This window comes from Elephas maximus, chromosome X (genome assembly GCF_024166365.1).
Source record: "Elephas maximus indicus isolate mEleMax1 chromosome X, mEleMax1 primary haplotype, whole genome shotgun sequence".
In the NCBI taxonomy this organism is placed as follows: Eukaryota; Metazoa; Chordata; class Mammalia; order Proboscidea; family Elephantidae; genus Elephas; species Elephas maximus.
The window spans coordinates 176,514,011-176,533,910 of NC_064846.1; the positions used below are offsets into that span (position 1 = coordinate 176,514,011).

General features: G+C 42.2%; 1 protein-coding gene across 10 annotated transcripts in view; it reads left to right on the forward strand.

The window, feature by feature from the left end:
• The first annotated feature begins 7,253 nt into the window (after positions 1-7,253).
• The window catches only part of LOC126069370 (zinc finger protein 208-like), a 464,532-nt gene continuing 451,885 nt past the window's right edge, over positions 7,254-19,900 (forward strand). For 6 of the 10 annotated variants that reach the window (XR_007515918.1, XM_049872688.1, XM_049872693.1 and 3 more), the window contains exons 1-3: positions 7,254-7,342; positions 15,852-16,098; positions 19,012-19,138. Coding sequence is in view for 8 of the 10 variants with exons in the window: in XM_049872688.1 (XP_049728645.1) it covers positions 16,096-16,098; positions 19,012-19,138 (130 nt within the window). In the remaining 2 variants the exon portion in view is untranslated. The remainder of the gene's footprint in view (positions 7,343-15,851; positions 16,099-19,011; positions 19,139-19,900) is intronic. The other 4 variants (XM_049872695.1, XM_049872694.1, XM_049872690.1 and 1 more) reach the window with 2 other exon arrangements.

Sequence of the window (19,900 nt, forward strand, 5' to 3'; positions counted from 1 at the left end):
GCCGCCCAAGGCAAGGGAGCAGTGTTGCCATCGCAGTGGGCCTCAAAGGCCAAGTTGAAGCTCAGGATTCAGGGGCCTACACCCAGAATCCAAAGATCATGGTCAACACCTAGACTGTGGAATGCAGGGTCATTGCCTGGATGTTCTCAGAGAACAGAGGATTATTTTGAAGCCTTGAGGGATAATATATGTTGGGGTGCTGGGTTTTGGACTTATGTGGTGCCCCTTATCCCTTCTTGCCCTCTAATTTGCCCCTCTTGTGATGGAAATGTCAACCTTGTGTCTGTTCTATTATTGTACTTTGGAAACAGATAATTTGTAGCCTAGATTTCACAGGTTCACAGATGAAGAGGGATTTTGTCCGAGGTTGGAATATGCCTCAAGTCTCACCCGTATTTGATCTAGATGACTTGGAAGATGAGATTTTGAACTTAGAGTTGATTTAAGACTTTTGGAATGATGTGATGGGGTGAATGGGTTTTGTGGCAGATATATTCAATTTGGGGGCCAAAGCGTGGAACGTTACAAACTGAATTCTCTCTCCCAAAAGTATTGTCATGAATCCTGCCCTGTATATCTGTGCTTATATTCCCATTTGGGAATGGGTTGCCTTTGTTATGTTAATGAGACAGGATTAGTGCTGGCTGTGTCTTGAGTCAATGTCTTTTGAGATATAAAAGAGACCCAACAAGTAAGCCAGAGAAACTGAGATGGAGGAAGAGAGTTGACAAGCCACATGAAGAACACTCAGAAGCAGCTCAGAAGAGATAAGGACCTTCTCTGAATGTTACTTATTTTGTTGTTGTTGAGTATACACATAGCAAAACATACACCAATTCAACAGTTTCTACATGTACCATTTAGTGACATTGATTCTTCAAGTTGTGTAACCATTCTCATCCTCCTTTTCTGCGTTCTTCTTCCCCCTTTAACATAAATTCATTGCTCCCTAAGTTTCCGATCTAATCTTCCCTGCTGCTGTTGTCAATTTGATCCCACATAGATAGTTCTTAAAAGGGTAGTACGCTCAAGGCATGCATTTTTTAGTAGTTAAGTTAAACTACTGTTCAGTTTTAAGAAGTCTTCAGGGGATATTTTTGGTTTAAGCATTAATGTTTATCTCAGAGCAATAGTTTCAGGGGTTCATTCAACCTTTATGGATTCAAGAAGACGGAGTCCGTGAGATTTTGAAATTCTTATCTGTATTTTATCCCTTTTTAGGAGGATTCTTCTATAGAGTCTTTGATCAAAATGTTCATTAATGGTCGTTGGGTACCATCCAGTTCTTCTGGTCTCATGGTACTTGAAGCAGGTTTTCATGGAGACAATTACGTACACTTCCCTTATTTTCCTTATATTCCTGTCTCACGTTTTTCCTCTGTTGTTCCAGGTGAATACCGACCAACTGCTATGCCTTTCATGGCCCCTTGTATGTGTTTAAGCCACCAGTCACTACACAACAAACTAGAAAGTATCAGTACTAAGCATGTTATTAGGCCAATTAATCAGAATATGCCATGAAAACATGATCCTAAACGCCCAACCCAAGAAATCAAATCTGATGAGATTTCAGCATATTCAGCATCCCTTTTTTGATTGTTGTAAATATGTCTCACAAACCATTTCCTTCTTCATCATTTTTTGTTTTTATTGTGCTTTAAGTAACAGTTTACAAATCAGATAAGTCACTCATACAAAAATTTATAAAACCTTGCTATGCTGAGATCTTGAGGGCCTATGAATCTGTGTTCTACCCCTCACCCACCTGGATAAGAGACTAGGCTGGATGTGGGGTCTTTACAACTCTAAAATCTCAAATTCCAAGAATCGCCAAGACGTGAGGTTGGGTGGGCATGTCCAAGTCAGACAAGTCCTTGGATAGAACTGTTGATCCACTGGGAGTTCAAAACTAACAGATAAAAGAAGGCATGTGCAACACAGAGGTTTAGTCAGAGAATTCTCCTTTCTTCCATCTACAACAGTTCATCAACTGTTTTCCTTATCATGTGAGTTGGCTCTCGAATCATGAAAACATATACATTCTGTAGTTTGCCACCTCTCATTTTTAGTTAAATAACCAAGTTGTTTATGTCAGGAAGCTTCTAAATTGTAGTTTTGGTGGAGTAGAATTTGACCTACGGATATCTAAATGTGTTTATTTTCATCTTTTCGTAATGAAAAAGGAGCCCTGTTAGCACAGTGGCTAAGTGTTCAACTGCTAATGGAAGATAGGCGTTTGAAACCCACCAGCTGCTCTGCGGAAGGAAGACGTGGCAGTCTGCTTCTGTAAAAATTACAGCCTTGGAAACCCTATGGGACAATCCTATTCTGTCCTATAGAGTCCTTATGAGTTGTAATCCACTCGACATCAACAGGTCAGTAAGCCCAATCTCTGTGCCATGATAGACACGTAATCTAACAATGTGGATACTTCTTTGATTTTCCTTTCCCTCTGTGTAAGAGCTTTCAAAATAGAAGCGTTCGGTGTACCTGAAAAGGCTAGTTCGAGCTTAGGCCTTGTGACTCCATTTTGTCATTTCCGCTTTTACATGACAACAGTTAATTTTCGTACAGGCTTAATCTGGTATCTAAAGAAATGTTTCTCTTTGTAACCGAGCTAAGAAAGAATGTTGTCAGCTTTTCCCCAGGGTCCCTGGATACAAACAGTGTACCTAACCTGTACATTCTCAGAAAAAATTGTCTTGCAAACCTGTGCAGAGAAACTCCTTAACCAGGTGAAGACTGATGACAAGGACTTTCCCCAAGAGCCAAAAGAGAGAAAGCCTTCCCCCGGAGATGGCACCCTTAATTTGGACCTGCAGTATTCTAGACAGTGAGAGAACAAATTTCTGTTTATTAAAGCCATGTGGTTTTTTGTTTTTCAACTGGGAATGGATAGAGGCTGGACGAGTTTTAAAGCGCCCAAGAGCAGAAGCGTAGATTGCCTTGAAGAGAGCGTTGGTGGAATTCTGGACATCAAAGACAATTGTGGTGAACACTCAGAAGAAAGTGAAAAGAGCTGTTAAAGCCATCCACTTGGGGTATTTCGGATATAGCAGCACTAGATGAGTAAGACAACAGGTGAGCTTGGGGCTCCCTCTACTGGGCACTGGTTTGGGGTTCATGTTCCAAAACGCTATAAGCTGACTTTAGTAGAATTTCGGAATTTCAGTGATCACTTTGGGAAAATGAGTTCCCATTTGCATTGTCTATTTTCCTCTGTGGGGCACTTTTTTTGGTGATCAGGTTTTGGCAGAGGGTCTGATATACCTCCATGTGAGACTCTGGCAAGTTAATCAGTTTTATCTAAAACCTGTGTTTTTGTGGAATTGACTTGATCTTACCAAAGAAATGCTGTATACCTTTTAAGAAACTGAAATCCCTATTTGTTTTCCCTTATGTTGTTTAAGGGTAGAAGCTTGATTTGTGAGCTGGCCTCACAGACCATTAAATTTGTGATGTTCCTCTGTCCTCTTTTGTTCTCAAGCTTGAGTCTGATCTAGTAACTGTAATCATAGTAATCTTTTAGTCCACTCAGTCCTGTGTAGTTACTTTCATTTCTACATAATCCTGGATCAGCAGCAGTCTGTAAACCCATCAACTTCTACACGAGAGTTCTGGAAATCTTAATTCAGCCTAGTGTATTCCATCTTCAAAATATCACACCTTTTTCATACGTCCAATGTAGTCCATCTTTTGTTGGACAATTTTGATCAAGCATTTTCAGTGAGGCAGCAAGATAAAAACTTATATGCAAATGACAAAACTTTAAAAGGCCATGATTAATTTATAATAATTCTTAAAAGTGAAAGATCTAATGGAAATTAATTACAAAAGTAATGCAAAGTTAAATGAAGACAATTTTAAAAAATTTAGGAAAAAAATTTCTGAACAATAACTAACCTTATCTTCAAAGAACTTTGGATATAACACATAGTAATCTTGAGATGTACTACTATATAGTCAGGATACCATATTTTTACAGAAATAATGTGTACCTTCTACTTTTGTTTTGCAACCGTGCCTTTTCCCATGAAGTATTTTGCTAAGCGCCGTATGCTAGTTTTTATTACAGCAACATGAAAAAAATTGGCATAGCGGCACTTATGAAAATGCCTTGTGGGGGGAAAGTGCAGTTGGCAAAGAAAAACAGAAGGCCCTCGTTATTTCCGTAAAAATACAGGATACCCCAAGTATAACAAGGTCATCAAGTTTTTGGAGCCCTGGTGCACAGTTGTTATCAGCTCTGCTTCTAAACCAAAGGTTAGTTGGTTCAAATCCGCCAGCCACTCCTTGGAAACCCTATGGGGTAGTTCTACTCAAAATTGACTACACAGTAATAGGTTTGGTTTTGGTGTTTTGGATTAAGTCTCTAAACATCTGAAGAGTAATTAAAAAAAAAACACCCTCCATAGGTAAATGACGGGAATTCCCCATTAAAGACATTGCCTCAGATGATGCTAGATTCAAAAGAAATAATGACTAATTAAAAAATAAAATTATGACAGTATCATGTGCTTGTTGTCTAGTATCAGGCACGCTGACACATAAATTTTTAACCCAAAGAAAATTTGACACTTCTGATTTGACAACACATTTCATGTAACTCATAACATTCAATAAATCTTTTAAACAGTCTTTGTTATATATCTTTTGTTGAATCTAAAAATTTTTTTCTAATGTTTTTCTTTTTGTTGGGAATATGCACAGCAAACCATACACTAATTCAGGAGTTTCCATATGTACAATTTAGTGACAGATGATATTCTTCAAGGTGTGCAACCATTCTCATCATCCTTTTCTAAGCTGTTCTTCCCCTATTAACATAAATTCACTGACTCCTGAGATTCCTGTCAAATCTTTGGAGTTGTTGCTGTCAATTTGATACCTTATAGTCATTAAAAGTTTATAATGCTCAATGCAGACATTTTTCAGTAGTTAAGCTAAACATCGTTTGGTTTTAAGAAGACTTCAGGGAATTCTTACTGGTTTAAGGTTTAAAGATTATCTCAGGGGAAGAGTTTCAGGGGTTTATCCAACATTCATGGCTCCAGGAAGTCTGGAGTCCATGAATTTTTAAAAATTCTGTCCTGCATTTTCCCCGTTTTCATCAGGATTCTTTTATGAAATCTTTGATCAAAATGTTCACTAATGGTAGCCAGGCACAATCCAGTTCTTCTGATCACATGGCAAAGAAGGCAGTTGTTCATGAAGCCAATTAGCCACGTATTCCATATCTTCCTCCTATTCTTGACTCTCCTTGTTCTGTTGCTTCAGGTGAACAGAGTCCACCTGTGTATCTTGGATGGCAGCTTGTAAGCTTTTAAGACACCTGGTGCTACACAACAAACTAGAAGGTAGAACAGAAGCACTAAACATGTCATTAGGCCAATTAACTGGGATGTCCCATGAAACCATGGTCATAAACCTCTAAATCTCATGAGATTTAAGCAGCCTCAGCAAGTACTTTTGTTGTTGTTGTTATTGTTGTGAATATATTACACAAATTTTGCTAATTCAACTTTTTACAGGTTCTAACTTACCGGTAGTTATTAGAATAATCGGCCATGCAACACTGCCCTTAATCAATGTGGTATTTCTATCACCTTTAACCCCATCTCATTTTCGTTTTCCTTTCCCTCTCACCTCAATAACCACTAATGAAATTTCTTCTCCACACATTTGCTTTTCTTGTCTTTTTACGGAGCCCTGGTATCGGAGTGGTTAAGCACTCGACTGCTAATCGAAAGGTTGGCGGTTTGAACTCACCAGTCACTCCACAGGAGAAAGATGTAACGGTCTGCTTCCGTAAATATTACAGCTTTAGAGGCCTATAGGGCGGTTCTATTCTGTCCTATAGGATTGCCCATGAGTCAGAATCGACTGGATGGCGGTGGATTTGGGTTTGCATTTTTACATCAGTCAAGTCGTACAGTATTTGTCCTTCTGCGATTGACTTATTTCTTTCACTCAGCAGAATGTCTCCCAGCTCCATCTGTATTGTAGCATGTGTACTGATAGTTCATTTCTTCTACATTTTGTTTATCCGTTCAAATGTAGATGGGCATTTATGTTGTTTCTACTTTTTGGCTATTGTGAACAGTGCTGCAGTGAACATGGATGTACAAGTCTCTGAGCCTCTGCTTGCAAGTCTTTTGGTTATGTAAGTAGGAGTGGAGTTGCTTGGTCACATGGAAGTTCTATTTTTAGTTTTGAGGAACCACTACAGTTTTGCTGGAGGGCTTTACCATTTTGCATTCTGACTAGCAGTAGGTGTTTCCAATTTCCCTACATCCTAACTTGTTATTTTTCTTGATTCTTTTAATTTGGCTATCCTAGTGGAAGTGAAATGGTATGTCTATGGTTTTGATTTGCCCCTCTGTAATTGCTACTAAAGAGCATCCTCCTATTGAGTTTCTTAGAGCTATTTTTTACAGAAACTTTTACCCATGGAAGCAGCAGTCAAGAAATCAAATGATGAATTGGGCAAAACTATTGCAAAAGACCAGTTTAAACTGTTAAAAGCAGAAATATCACTTTGAGAAATAAGGTGCACCTGACCCAACCAATAGTATTTTCAGTCACCTCATGTGCATAGAAAAGCTGGAAATGAATAAGGAAGACTCAGGAACTGATGCCTTTGAGTTGCCGTGTTGGTGAAGAATAACGAATGTACTATGGACTGCCAGAAAAACGAAGGAATCTGTCTTGGAAGAAGTACAACCAGAATGCTACTTAGAAGCGAGGATGGCGAGAATTCGTCTGACGTACTTTGGCCATTATCAGGAGGGAGAAGTCCCTGGAGAAGGACATCATGCTTGTTAAAGTAGACGAAAGAGAGGAAGACCTTAAATGAGGTGGATTGACACAGTGGCTGCAATGATGGGATCAAGAATAGCAATGGTTGTGAAGATGGTGCAGGACCGGACAGTGTTTGGTTCTGTTCTACGCATGGTCACTATGAGTTGGAACCTACCTGATTGTACCTAAGATCAGCTGTGATTTTGTATGCTTATTTTTTTCCTACTCGTGTGTGCTCTATTAGACAAATAAATTACAAATATTCAATGCTCAATGCTTTCTTGGTTTGAATGCTACCTGGCCATATTACCTGCTTTGCTTGATAAATTCATGAATATTTTCGTTGTTATTTTGTTTTACGTTTTCCCATATGTCCAATGAATGAGATTAATCACTAGTTTCTGTGTTCCTATTGGACTTGTGCTGCTTCTCCTGCCCACCGGAAGCGGAAGTGTGCCTCCTTGGTCGCCGTCCGACCGGTTCCTCCGGTGTGTGGCAGCAACGGCTTCCTGGAGGCGTGTGTGTGTCGCTGCGTGGACAGGTGAGGTGGTGGGCACCAGCGCACCCCAGTGCTGCTTAGGGAGCTGGGAAACAAGCAGGGTCCCGGGTCTCCCGAGCGCCTGGGTCACTCCCTGTGTGTGTCGGTGCGTGGACAGGTGAGGTGGTGGGAGCCGCTCAGACCTGTGCTGCTCAGGGGCCGGGGAGACATGCATGGTCCCGGGCCTCCCGGGCGCCGGGGTCGCTCCCTGTGTGTGTCGGTGCGTGGACAGGTGAGGTGGTGGGAGCCGCTCAGACTTGTGCTGCTCAGGGGGCGGGGAGACATGCATGGTCCCGGGCCTCCCGGGCACCTGGGTCGCTCCCTGTGTGTGTCGGTGCGTGGACAGGTGAGGTGGTGGGAGCCGCTCAGACCTGTGCCGTTTAGGGAGCTGGGAGACATGGAGGGTCCCGGGCCTCCCGGGCGCCGGGGTCGCTCCCTGTGTGTGTCGGTGCGTGGACAGGTGAGGTGGTGGGAGCCGCCCAGACCTGTGCTGCTAAGGAAACGCGGAGACATGCAGGGTCCCGGGCCTCCTGGGGGCTCGGGTCGCTCCCGCCGTCTGAATGGCGCGTCCCCACGTGTTGTGGAGACACAGGTGCGCGGTTACCTTGAGCTGCTCCTCAGCCCTCAGTCACTGCTGGCCCCTGCGTATATTTACCGTTTACTGAGCTGTTTCTGGAGGGCTGGGCACGGGGTCGAGGACTTCGTCTAAGGGACCTTCTCTGAGCCTCCAAACACCACTGCCAGGGAGCGACGGTTTGTAACGTTTTACAGAAGTCTAATAATCTCGGAGAAATTTAATACCTCGCCCGTAGACAAATATCTACTCAGTGGTAGTGTCTGAACTCAAATGCAAATCTGTTATTACTTCAAGGGGCATAGTGATCACAGTCTCCCTGCCTGAAACGGCTCCTCTTTCTTTTCTGTCCTTCATCAGGCAGGACTTTTGTTGAGTATTAGTGGTCCCGGGGAAATGAAGATTGTGGCGAGGAATATAACCTCCTCCTTTAATGGGTATATGTATTTAAGACTGATGAACAATCAACAAACATGACTTGGAAATAGTACGTACGTTTAGGAGCACGTTTATCCCAGTTTCAGGAGGAAAACATTTAATACAGGCACCTTTCGAGGAATTCCTGGGGCGTTAAGGCAGAAATTTTCATCACGATTGTGTGAGAAACCATACAGCCAGTCGTAGTTGGTCCGATATAAAATGTGATGTTGCTGAACGGTCTTAATGCAGGCGACGAACGATTTATAGAGATGACACACCCTGGGTGTGTAGTCTGTGCTAGATTGGGTACTGGGAATTGAACTGTAACCTAACCACTCGGGTTCTTGCCCTGTCTTATTAGCCGATTGAAATAAGATGGACACTGATTGCAAGGGCAACAGAAAGTGGCAAGTTTATTGTCTGCACATACAAGGAGCACCTGGGGTCTAGTGACCTTATGGCCACGTGCTGGCTGACTAGGGGAGCTGGGGAGCTTTTTGTTTCCAGTGGCCTCAGGGGCTGGGTTTGGTACCTGGAGTCTTCTGCCTTTAGCCCTCCCCTGCCTATATTGGGGTGGGGGGAGGGTCAGGTGAAGGATGTGATTTCAATCTGTGCATGCTTCAGGGTGTAACTAGGGCTAGTCAATGGACCCAGCCAGTACCTGCTGCGACTTCCTGCTCAAAACAAGCTTGTGGTTAGCAAGACAAAGGGGGTGGGGGGAGGGGTGTTGCCTGGGGTTTCCACTATGGCTGACAGCCTGTTTCAGAACCATTGTTTCTGCTACCAAAGAAGCACAGTCCTTAAAAAGTCCACGGCTTCTTGGAGCACAAAGCCTGCGTATTCCTAGAGTCAGAGCGGTGAAAATTAGGAATGAAGGGAAGGTGGGAGGCCCTTGTAACGCCACTAACCCATATACTTCAGATCTTAGAGGGTCAGCGACACTGCAGTGTTGAAAAGGTCCCTCATCTTGTATAAGAATTATTTTACACAGTGAAAGAGTGAAGTAGGGCGGCCCTGGGTGGCGGAAAAGGTTCAGATTATTAGCGGAAAGGTTGGTGGATTGAACTCACCCAGATGTGCCTTGAAAGACAGGCCTGTCTATGTGCTCCTGAAAGGTCACAGCGCTGAAAACCCTATGGAGCAAATTTCAAGTGTCTATATTTCAGTGTCCTGTTGGAGAAATTATTGAGAGTGCCAGTGCTTAATCTTTTTTAAAGTTGCTATGAATTATAGTTCCTGTTTTGTGTGTACATATATATTTAATTATTATTATGGAAGGAGTCTTTTTTTCACATATTAACCAGGAGATCTAGATCTAATTACCTTAAAAAACCAATTCTTTACACACTGCAGTTCTTGAAATGTGATTTTATTTCTTTAGGTTAGTACAGCCTGAGGTTGGTGTGAAATCTTAGAAATACCAGTTTTCCTCTCTATATCCTCACAGTATCTAAAGCTCCCTCCTTTCACTTACATTCCAACCAAGAAACTAAATTTCTTTCTTTCTTCTTAATAGTGTCATTTCATGGTACCTGTGTGTGTGTGTGTGGTAATATAAATATAACAAGTCTTTTTCCTTTTTCAACCATTTTTACATGCAGAATTCAACGTGAATTGCTTTCACCATGTTGTGCAACTATCACCTCTATCAATTTCCAAGATTTGCCATCACCATTAGAAGAAAGTCAGTGTCGCCTAAGCATTAACTCCCCTCCTCTCTCCCATCTTCCCCTAGTAACGATTTCGTCTCTATATACTTGGCTATTACAGATACTTAAGTGAGATTGTACAAGATTTATACTTTTGTGTCTGACTTGTTTAATTTAGCATAGAGTTTTCAAGATTCATCCATAGCGTAACATTTATGAGAACTTAATCTCTTTTTATGGCCGAATAATATTCTATTTTTTTAATCCATGCGTCTGTTGATGGACATTTGTTTTTTTTTTACACTTTTTTGCTATTTTGAATAGTGGTGTTTGAACATTGGTGTAAAAATAGCTGTTTGCATCCCTACTTTCAAGACTTTTGTGTATCTACTTGTTAGGTATCATTGAGGTAATTTTAGACTCATGGTGAGACCACGTGACAGAGTAGAGCTGTAGTGTAGGGTTTTTTTGCTGTAATTTTAACGAAAGCAAATCATGGCGTCTTTGCCACAGGTGAAAAGTGCCAACTTTTGTTTTCTTTAGTTACATAATTTTATAATTTTGTTGTGGAGAATATACACAGCAAAACATACACCAATTCAACATTTTCTACAGGTACCGTTTACTGACATTGATTATGTTCTTCCAGTCACACAACCATTCTCACTGAACTTTTCTCAGTTGTTCTCCCCTTAACATAAACTCAGTGCTCCCTAGGGTTACTGTCAGCTCTTCTGAGTTGCTGTTGTCAGTTTGATCGCACAGAGACAGTTTTCTAAAGAGCAGAATGCTCAAGGCTCATTGTTTACTACTTAAGCTAAACTATTGTTCGATTTTAAGAAGACTCTAACGGATATTTTTGGTTTAAGGTTTAAAGATGATCGCAGGGCAATAGCTTCAGGGGTTCATCCAACCTTCATGGCTCCAGGAAGCCTGGAGTCCATAAGAATTTGAAATTCTGTTGTGCATTTTCCCTCTTTAGATCAGGATTCTGCTCTAGAAGTTTCGATGAAGATATTCCGTAATGGCAGCCAGGCACTCTCCTGTTCTTCTACTCTCATGGCCAATGAGGCAGCTGTTCATGGAGGCAGTTACCACACATTCCTTATCCTCCTCCTTTTCCTGACTCAACTTTTTCCTTGATTGTTCCAGGTGAATACAGACCAACTTTTGTGCCTTGGATGGCAGCTTGTAAGACCCCAGGCACCACACAGTGAACTAGGAGGTTAAATCACTCAACACGTTATTAGGCCAGTTAACTGGGATGTCCCATGAAAGCGTAACCCTCAACCTCCAAAGCAAGGAACCACGTCCCATGAGGTATATGGTTGTTCATCAGCAGCCTCAACATCTGCTCTTTTTGTTGTTGTTCATACTGTCAGTCTTTTGATTAGCAAGCGGGTACTTAACCATTTGCACCATCTGCGCTCCTATAAATGGAAATTTCTGGGTCATAGGCTATTCGTATGTTTAACATTTTGAAAAACAGGCACACTTTTCCACAGAGGCTGAACCATTTTGCAACCCTCCGGCAATTTCTTCATATTCTCTCCAACTCTTGTTGTTTCTGATAGTAGCCATCCTCCTAGGGATGAGGTGGTGTGTCTTGTGGTTTGGGTTTGCATTTCCCTAATGACAACGGCATTCATCATCTTTTCATGTGTTTATTGACCATTTGCTTATCATCTTTGGTGAAATGTCTCCTTCAGTTTTTTGCCCAATTTTATAATTGTTGCTGACACTTAGGAGGTCTTTCTCTGTCCTGGATACTAAACCCTTATGGCATGTATGATTCCCAAATGCAGTGAAACCTGTGAAAGCTGGAACCTCTAAGGTGGAAACCTGTCAGAGTAGGAAAACTCAAATATTTTCCATTAAAGAAGTGACCAAAAAGTGGCAAGGCTGCGCTGCGTAAAAGGCGGAAAAATTGCAAGACCCAGAAAAAGAAGGCAATCCTGTCAAATTCCAGCTCTCACAGGTTTCAGTGTATTTTCTCCCATTCTGTAGATTGTCTCTTCCCTTTGTTGAGAGTCTTAATTGATCTGTTTTGTCTTTTATTCCTTGAGCTTTTTGCTATTGTAGCTCAGAATCCATTGTTGAAAGCTAGTGTGTGGAGAAAATAAACGTGCTTCTTTTTTTAAATTGTAAAAATATAGTATGAGTCAAAAACTGTAAAACTGCGTACAGTAAAACCAATTTTTGAACAGCACTTTTAATCTCAACATGGTGTTGAATAATGTGGTGCCTCCTATTTTCCTTCTCTAGAGATAGATATTCTAGGAGTACTCCCATTCTGGATGGGACTTTCCTTTGGAGACATGACTGTTGTCATGTTACTTCATGTCAAATTCAAGCCTTCATTCAAAACTACTGAGTTTTCCTTGGTGAGAATCTAAGAAATGCTCCTCAGATACCATGACAGTATCGGCTTTTTTTTTTTTTTCCAGCGAAGAAAGCTTTCTTCATTTTATTAGATTCTCTTCTCTCTCTCTCTCTCTCTCACACACACACACACGGTAGTCATTTAATTTCTTATTCAACGAAACAGGTTAAACCACATGAAGTTCCCTGTTGGCGTTTTTCAAAGTTACCAAAAAGGCAGGTTCACATGCTTCTTCCAAATACGCCTGAGTGTTTACAAAGATCTAAAGAATTCACTGTAACGTGTACAACTATAAGCAGTGGTTCAGTTAAAATAAGGGATGTCTTCACTCAGGAGAAGTCTTCACACAGCCTTGAAAGTCAAGCAGAAAAAAAGAAGCTTTTCATCCAGAAGTTGACTGTAATTACCAGCCCCTGGTCTGCATCAAGCTTGTCCAGTCCCTTAGTACAGAAACCAAATGTCTGCTGTCAGACGTTAGAATCTGTGCCAGGAGCCATTAATTATTTGCTAAAGGCCTCATCCGTGCCAACACTCTGCTCTTCCTCTCCTTTAGCTTGCAGCTTCAGAAGTGGGAATGCAGCCTGTTTCAGAGGACACAGTGTGATTGTTCGTGGCCAGCAGAAGACGGCCCACAGGATGAGATTCAGGCTCCTGGGTACCAATGGACTCAGACACCAAGTCCTTCCCATAGCCCACCTGGAACACTAAGGACTGTAACGCTCTGAAACCTAACGTGTCCAAGACAGAGCTTTTAAAATCTCACCTGAACAAATCTACTTCTCACCTGGCTTTCCCAGCCGGTAAGCTGCACCAGCCTTCATTCATTCACTGCATTCAGGGAAACAGTCCAAGCTACCGTGAGAGGGGAGCTCCCTTAGGAAGGCAGCTCTGAACTTTCTTCTCCTATTTCTCTTTTCAGAGGAAGTTACAGCCTCCACCCAGCAGCAAGAGGCAGATATCAACAATGTAAACCAAGCCAACTCTCAATCACATCCAGAAAAAATCCACATATTTTACCCTCTCTGGCAAGACCCTCCACATCTGACTTAAATTGAGAACACCCTCATATTTCATAGGCTCTTGACATCTTTTTAGAAAAATCTTTTTCAGACATGTCAACATTTTCCCTGCCTTTCGGCCTTCGCACCAAGTATTTCTGCTGATTAGAGGAAAACTTTTAAACTCTAGGAACCCAATAATTCCTATAATTCTTGTCTCACTTCAAATGTCACCTCTGCAGAAAGTGCCCCTCCTGTCCCCTCAGTTATTCCCACTCATTTCTATGTTTAAATGTCATTGAGGTTTTCAGAACGAGGTAAATCCAGTTGAGGTTGACATTAACCTTCATGATGCAAGTAAAAGCAAACTGAGTGCAATGTTCCATTTCCCTATGTGACAGACTTTTAGCAAGCCCAAAACTATGAAGCTCTGCATTGTGCTGCTGGCAGCTTTCATGCCCTCTCTGCCCTGTTGGTTGCTTAAGGGTCTGGTGAGTTCACTAGAGGTGTGATGCCCATTAGCTGTGTGTTGCTATTTCAATTAAAAGTAATTAAAACTCAAAGTAGAGTTCCTTCTTTGCACTAGTCATATGTTCTGTGGTGAATAGGCACATAGGCCTAGTGCCTACCATATTGGAGTGTACAGAAACAGAACATGTCTATCTTCACATAAAGTACTCTTGGATAGTGCTGCTGAAGACTATATATAACAGGTAATAATCTGTGTGTGTCCTCAATGATCAGTGTCAAAGGCCAGAAGGAACAAGAAGACAAAATACAGAGTGTCTGCCCATAGATTTATCATCTAGCTTGGGAGACAGTTTTAAAGAAAGAATGAAAAACTAAGGATATGTGATATCTGTATTAAAAAGACCTAACCCGAGAGTGAGGTGCAACTGCTTGAAAAGGGAAATTATCTCAGTGAAGATTCAGAAAATGTTTTTTTTTTTAGCTACATGCAGTGTTGTGTAGAGCTGATACCATTTTGTATGGGTGGGGGTGGAAAGAGTATTTCAGTTGGGAAAAATAAATGTGTAAATCCCTGAGACAGCAGAGAACCCAGTATTATCTATTCATTGATGGAAGTCAGAAATGATTAAAGCAGAGAAAACAACAAGTGAGTGGTGAGGTTTGTGTGAGCTGGATTGGAACAGATCGTTTAGAACCGTGCTGAATACTCTGGGCTTTTGGAAGGCCCATGGACAGCCACTGATGGGCACTGAGCATTTCCTATGCCGCAGATAGAATTTGGAAGTGACAACGATGATTGAATGATGTCAGGCAGGAGCTTGTTATGAACAAATTAGGGAGGACTGTGAGGAGGCCTAGACGCGCAGATTGATTGTGAATCAGGAAGATAGCCAGTGATACAATAGAGGTGTGGATGGATAAAGGGCATCCCTTCATAGACTGCTCATTCCTGTACATCACTGAATGCTTCTCACGGTTGACTGTCAATGTGCATAACCCCCGGATCTGGTTGAAATGCAAATTTCGATTGAGAAATTCTGGGATGGGACTTGAGTTTTCCACATACTGAACAAGCTCGTGGTTTATGCTGGAAATACTAGTCGAGAAATAATGATGTGAATTAAAATTAGCGAGCTGTATTACAGAAAATAAAAAAAAAGAAGGATAACGTGTAGAGGGGAGACACTGGTGTAAAGATCTTGCAACAGAGAATTCATTGACAGTGAGACCAAGAAATGAAATAGGACTCAAGCTGGAGAGGGAGCAGGGTGAAAAGAAACAGGAAGTGAAGTACGAGACGGGTCCTTCGTGAAAGCATAAAGATTTTCTGATTTATTTGTTGATCTATATCAGGAAGAAAAAGTGTTCAGGAATCCCCCCAGATTTCTCAAAATCTTAGTGAGTGGTGTTCTCATGGTTTGAAAATGAAGGGGGAAAAAATACGAGACAAGTCAAGGGGCAGAAAGAAATGTTAGTTAATTCCAAAGGAACAGAAAAAATACTGATCAGATATTACAGTGTCATAAGTGAGATGAAAAAGTTTTAGAAAGCCACAGTGGAAGGTTTTTACAGCACATAACTTAAAAATAAATGAACCAGGATGAGTTCATTGTCAATATATGAAAAGTATGTTCTTAAAATTTCATCCATGTTAATGTCAGATAACAGTGACATCTGACACCAGGAACAAAGGTACATAGGTAAGCCCACAACTTGAACATTGAATCCCTAAGTCCCTGGAGGAAATCAGGTTCAAGTTTTGTAGCCTGGCCAGGCCTGGTTGCTTCTCATGCTGTGGGAGAGGTAAATTCCTCCATGTGTGATCTTGTTGCAGAAAGGAGAGGCCTGTGGAGCTTCCTGAAGAATGCGGGTGTGTCCTCTGGGGGCTGGAGCCTGTTCTGCCTTTAGTGTAAAGGCCCTCAGGGTGGAGCATTGCCCTGAGCCTGGGAGGAGGCCAAAGGCCTGTCAGTCCGTGCTTCCTCCACACTGTTTCTTCCCCATCCTTCTTCCATTTCAGACCTCAGGTGTGGTGCAGGGAGGACTAGTCCAGTCCAGGCAGCTGGGGACCTCAGGCGACCATCTGGCACATCCATCAATCACAGGGAAGGATTTCAATTGCTGTCACTGGTGTGTGGACCAAACATTATTCATCTGCCTCCAGACTGCCCAGGCCTCTGCTTCCAGTCCTGTCCCTCTTCCTGGAAGTGGCTTCTTGGGGTCAGAGACGTCATTCCATAGACTCCCAGAAGCTGGAGAAGAAAATGGTGAGTTCTACGCAGAACTGGGTTATCCTTAGCATTATGTGGGTGAGGCTGGATCTGAATTGTTGGGGAAGCAGCCGTGTGCTGCGGGACTGTGGTTTCAGTGAAGAAGACAGTGACAGAGGAGGCTGAGGAACTGAGCCCTAGGAGGCACCCTAATACCTTGCTCCACTGTCTCTGGGCCCTTCATCCTTACATACATGGCATTTGAAGATTTGAATACCTGGTGTCAGCTTCCTTATGTGACTCTCAGAGGTAGCATCACACGGTGTTAATATCCCCCCTTCCCCCGTCCCGGTTCTTGGTGTTCTGTGTTGAATGACAGAGTCTTCTGTCCTGAATCTGAAGACAGAGGAGCTCTGGCTGTGGAGGCTGAGCCCCGACCCTCTAGAGCCATCCTTGTCCCATGTCTCTGAACAGTGGTCTTGAGTCCCCCTAGGCACTGGAGCACTTTGAGTCTTTAAAGGATTGAGAGGTATCATACCAGTTTCCTCCACTGCTCAAAAGTGTAAAATTACTCAGCATTTCACTAAGATTAAAAGCCAGATTCTTTTCAGTTGCCAACGAGTTCCCCCGAACATGATAAGCCCACTGACCCCAATCACCCCTCCAGATTCCTAAGACGGTTTTTCCTCTGCATTGCATTCGGCTCCAGCCACGCGGGGCCTTTGGCTCTTCCTAAGACATCCAAGACACCTTCACACCTTCTGACCTGTGCTCTGGCTGTTTCCTCCTTCTAGAACGGTTTCTTCTCAGAGACCTGAATTCTTTTATACAACACATTCCCACATGATAGTTATATATACATGTTTATGTATTTAAATTTACTGTCCCCACTCAAAGAATTTACTATCCATGTTCATCGGGGTGTTCGTTTTGTTCACTGCTGTAGCTGCTTTGCCAATGTGCGGTAGCCTCTGTATCAGTAGGACCTGAATGAATTTTAATGAATAAATGTAGCCACAGTTAAGGGTCTGGAGGGAAGAAGTCTTGTCTGAGACACAGGGCTTTGCCAGGAGAAGTATGTCCTGGTTGTAAGAATTGAATAGAATGTTTACCTTTGTCTCCTCTTCCTATTATCCAAGAGGACTTTAGATCATCTACTGGGTTTGGGTCTTTTTTTTTTTTTTTTTTTTATGCTGTTATTGGACGGTAACAGCAAAAATAACAACAAAACTGTATGCATATGGACAGAAATGGAGTTGTCAGCAATTTAGACTTTAAAGAGAAATTGACCTGCATTGTGATCCTGGCTCAGCAGAGTTCCATGTGGGAAACACTGAGGATGTGATTAAATGAACATCTCTAACTTTACTCAGCTATGACCTGTCTGAAATAATATCTGCTTAGAAGAGTCATGAAAGAAAAATCACAGTTGCTCAGTACATGGAACATTTCATCATTATTCTATAATAAATATCAGGGTTTTTGATGAGTTTAAAATATATAACCTCGCCCACTGCAGTGGAGGAGACCTTTGGCTTTGGGCTCTGGTTCAAAGTTGCTGTCATCCGATCATACCAGGACAGATTAGAGATGTCATAGGCTGCTCACGTCACCATTTCCCTGAGAAGAGGAGTCTTCTTTCTCTAAAATTACTCTGTTTCAGCACTGAAGGCGTCTTTTAGCAGCCTTTTCTCTCCTCTTGACACGAGAAACCCAACAGATTGCTGCTGTTTCAGAAAGGTCACTCTTACAGACCAGGGGCTTCCAGTGGTCAGGGTTCAGGTAGTCATGGTTAGGTGCCTTCCAGGGGCTGCGAATGTGAGAGAATTCTAAAGCACAGCCCCTAGAGGCTGGTGTGTAAGTCTATTTCCTAGGCTCCACGGGCAATTTAACCGGTAAACCATCTGCATTTCAGCTTACTTATAAAATTAATTTTTTTGTAGTAGAAGTTATACCTAACAAAATCTTTGTCAATTCAACAGCGTTTACATGTATAGTTTGGTGACACTGATTACGTTCATCATGTTTTACAGTCATCCCAACCAAAAACCAAACCAAGTGCCATCAAGTTGATTCCGACTCCTAGCGACCATATAGGACAGAGTAAAACTGCCCCATAGATATTCCAAAGAGCGCCTGGCGGATTTGAAGTGCCGAGCCTTTGGTTAGCAGCCGTAGCACTTAACCACTATGCCACCAGGGTTTCCAAATGGAAATGGTAACCTTTTGTCACTGAGGAAACACAAGGGCGTGCTGTCCTTGTTTCTGCAGAGGTTTTGCTCCTTGTCATCTTCTAACATTAGACTGTGTTTGTGGACCTATCACATTCCCACCTTGGGCCTTGGTGCTCTCTGTTGAATGAGAGTCTCCTGACCTGAATCAGCCACATGCTTATCTCCAAGAGTTGAAGAAAATATGACCAGCTCAGTGTTTGGGTTGCCAGTGTGTTGATAATTGGCCCCTGGTCCTCCCATGGTTGTGAGAAACAAAAGCAAAACTGCCCTTCTGCAGTGTTTACCAGTTAGTATACATCATCCTGTCTTCACCCTGTGCTTTATGTTTTGTTGAGTGTGTTCTGGTAGGGCTTACGGAAGGAGTGGTAATTGTTTGTTCACAAGGAAGTGAAGATCTGAATGAGAGCATTTCTCTAATGTCTGGTATGTTTTCTAACCATTCCAGAGTGTAAAGAGAGAGGAGAATACGACTGCAATTGGTCACAGTCGAACGGTAGAGAGATAATTTCAGTGCTGGAAGTCCGTGAGACAGAAAGCCATCAGTGAGGAAGTGAATGTAGTTAGTGAGGGGACGAGGCTGATGGCCATACCCTAGAGTAGACCTTGATAGTACACAGAACCTTGTGTCAAATCCCTAAGAATCCTCTGTTCCCCAGGACTGTCAGCCTCACCCTTCATTCTTGTACACACTGAAGTCCATGGTACCTTGCTGATGCAGAATGTGTCAATGTTTTAGGACTCAGTGGTTGTTGAGGATGTGGCTGTGGTCTTTACCCCGGAAGAGTGGGCTTTGCTGGATCTTACTCAGAGGAAGCTCTACAGAGATGTGATGATCGAAACCTTCAGAAACCTGGCCTCAGTAGGTAGGACCAGATTCCTTTTTTTTTTTTTTCGGTTTTCTATTATTCCTTTAGTGAAGAAAACTATTTTACTCATTAAGTTTACTCCAGAATTTGGGCTGAGGAATGAGAATAAATCATTAAATAAAGGAGGCATGGTCCTTTGGCTCACAGAGCTCATGTATCTTGGCTTTCCGTGAGCACAAAGCAGTATGTATTATACTTAGTTTTCATTTCTCTTGTAATTAAAAGCCTTGAGGCTCTTTAAGTGTTGTAAATGTAAGCACTGGCTTTAGGGGTCACTTTGGGGCACAGAGAGTATTGTATTTGGGGACCGTGTAGAGTATTACTGTGTTGATTACAAGTTTGACATGATTATTTTGCTGCAAATCAACCCACACCTGTCTATCTTCAGAGACCCTGAAGAGCAAAGTATTGCCTCAATGTCAAGGAACTCCTCATTACTCTTCACTGTCTTCCCTCATGATAAGCGTTTCTTCCTGAGCACCATGTCAGCTCTACACATTTGTTTTCCCAGGGACACAACTTCACAGAAACCTGAGCTTCCTTTTCTGACTTTAGCAATCCTTTCACAGCTGCAGTTATTTGGATCCTTTTCCTCTTTTAATGTTACATGTATATCGTGTCCAGTATATTTCTACTTAGCTCTAACTACGCTTGTTCATGTCTCCGTCACTGTCAAAGTTCATAGAAGTATGTCCTAGTAAACTGCTTCTAAACCATTGGTAAAGTGCTGAAACAGTGAAATGTGGCTACGTCTTTATT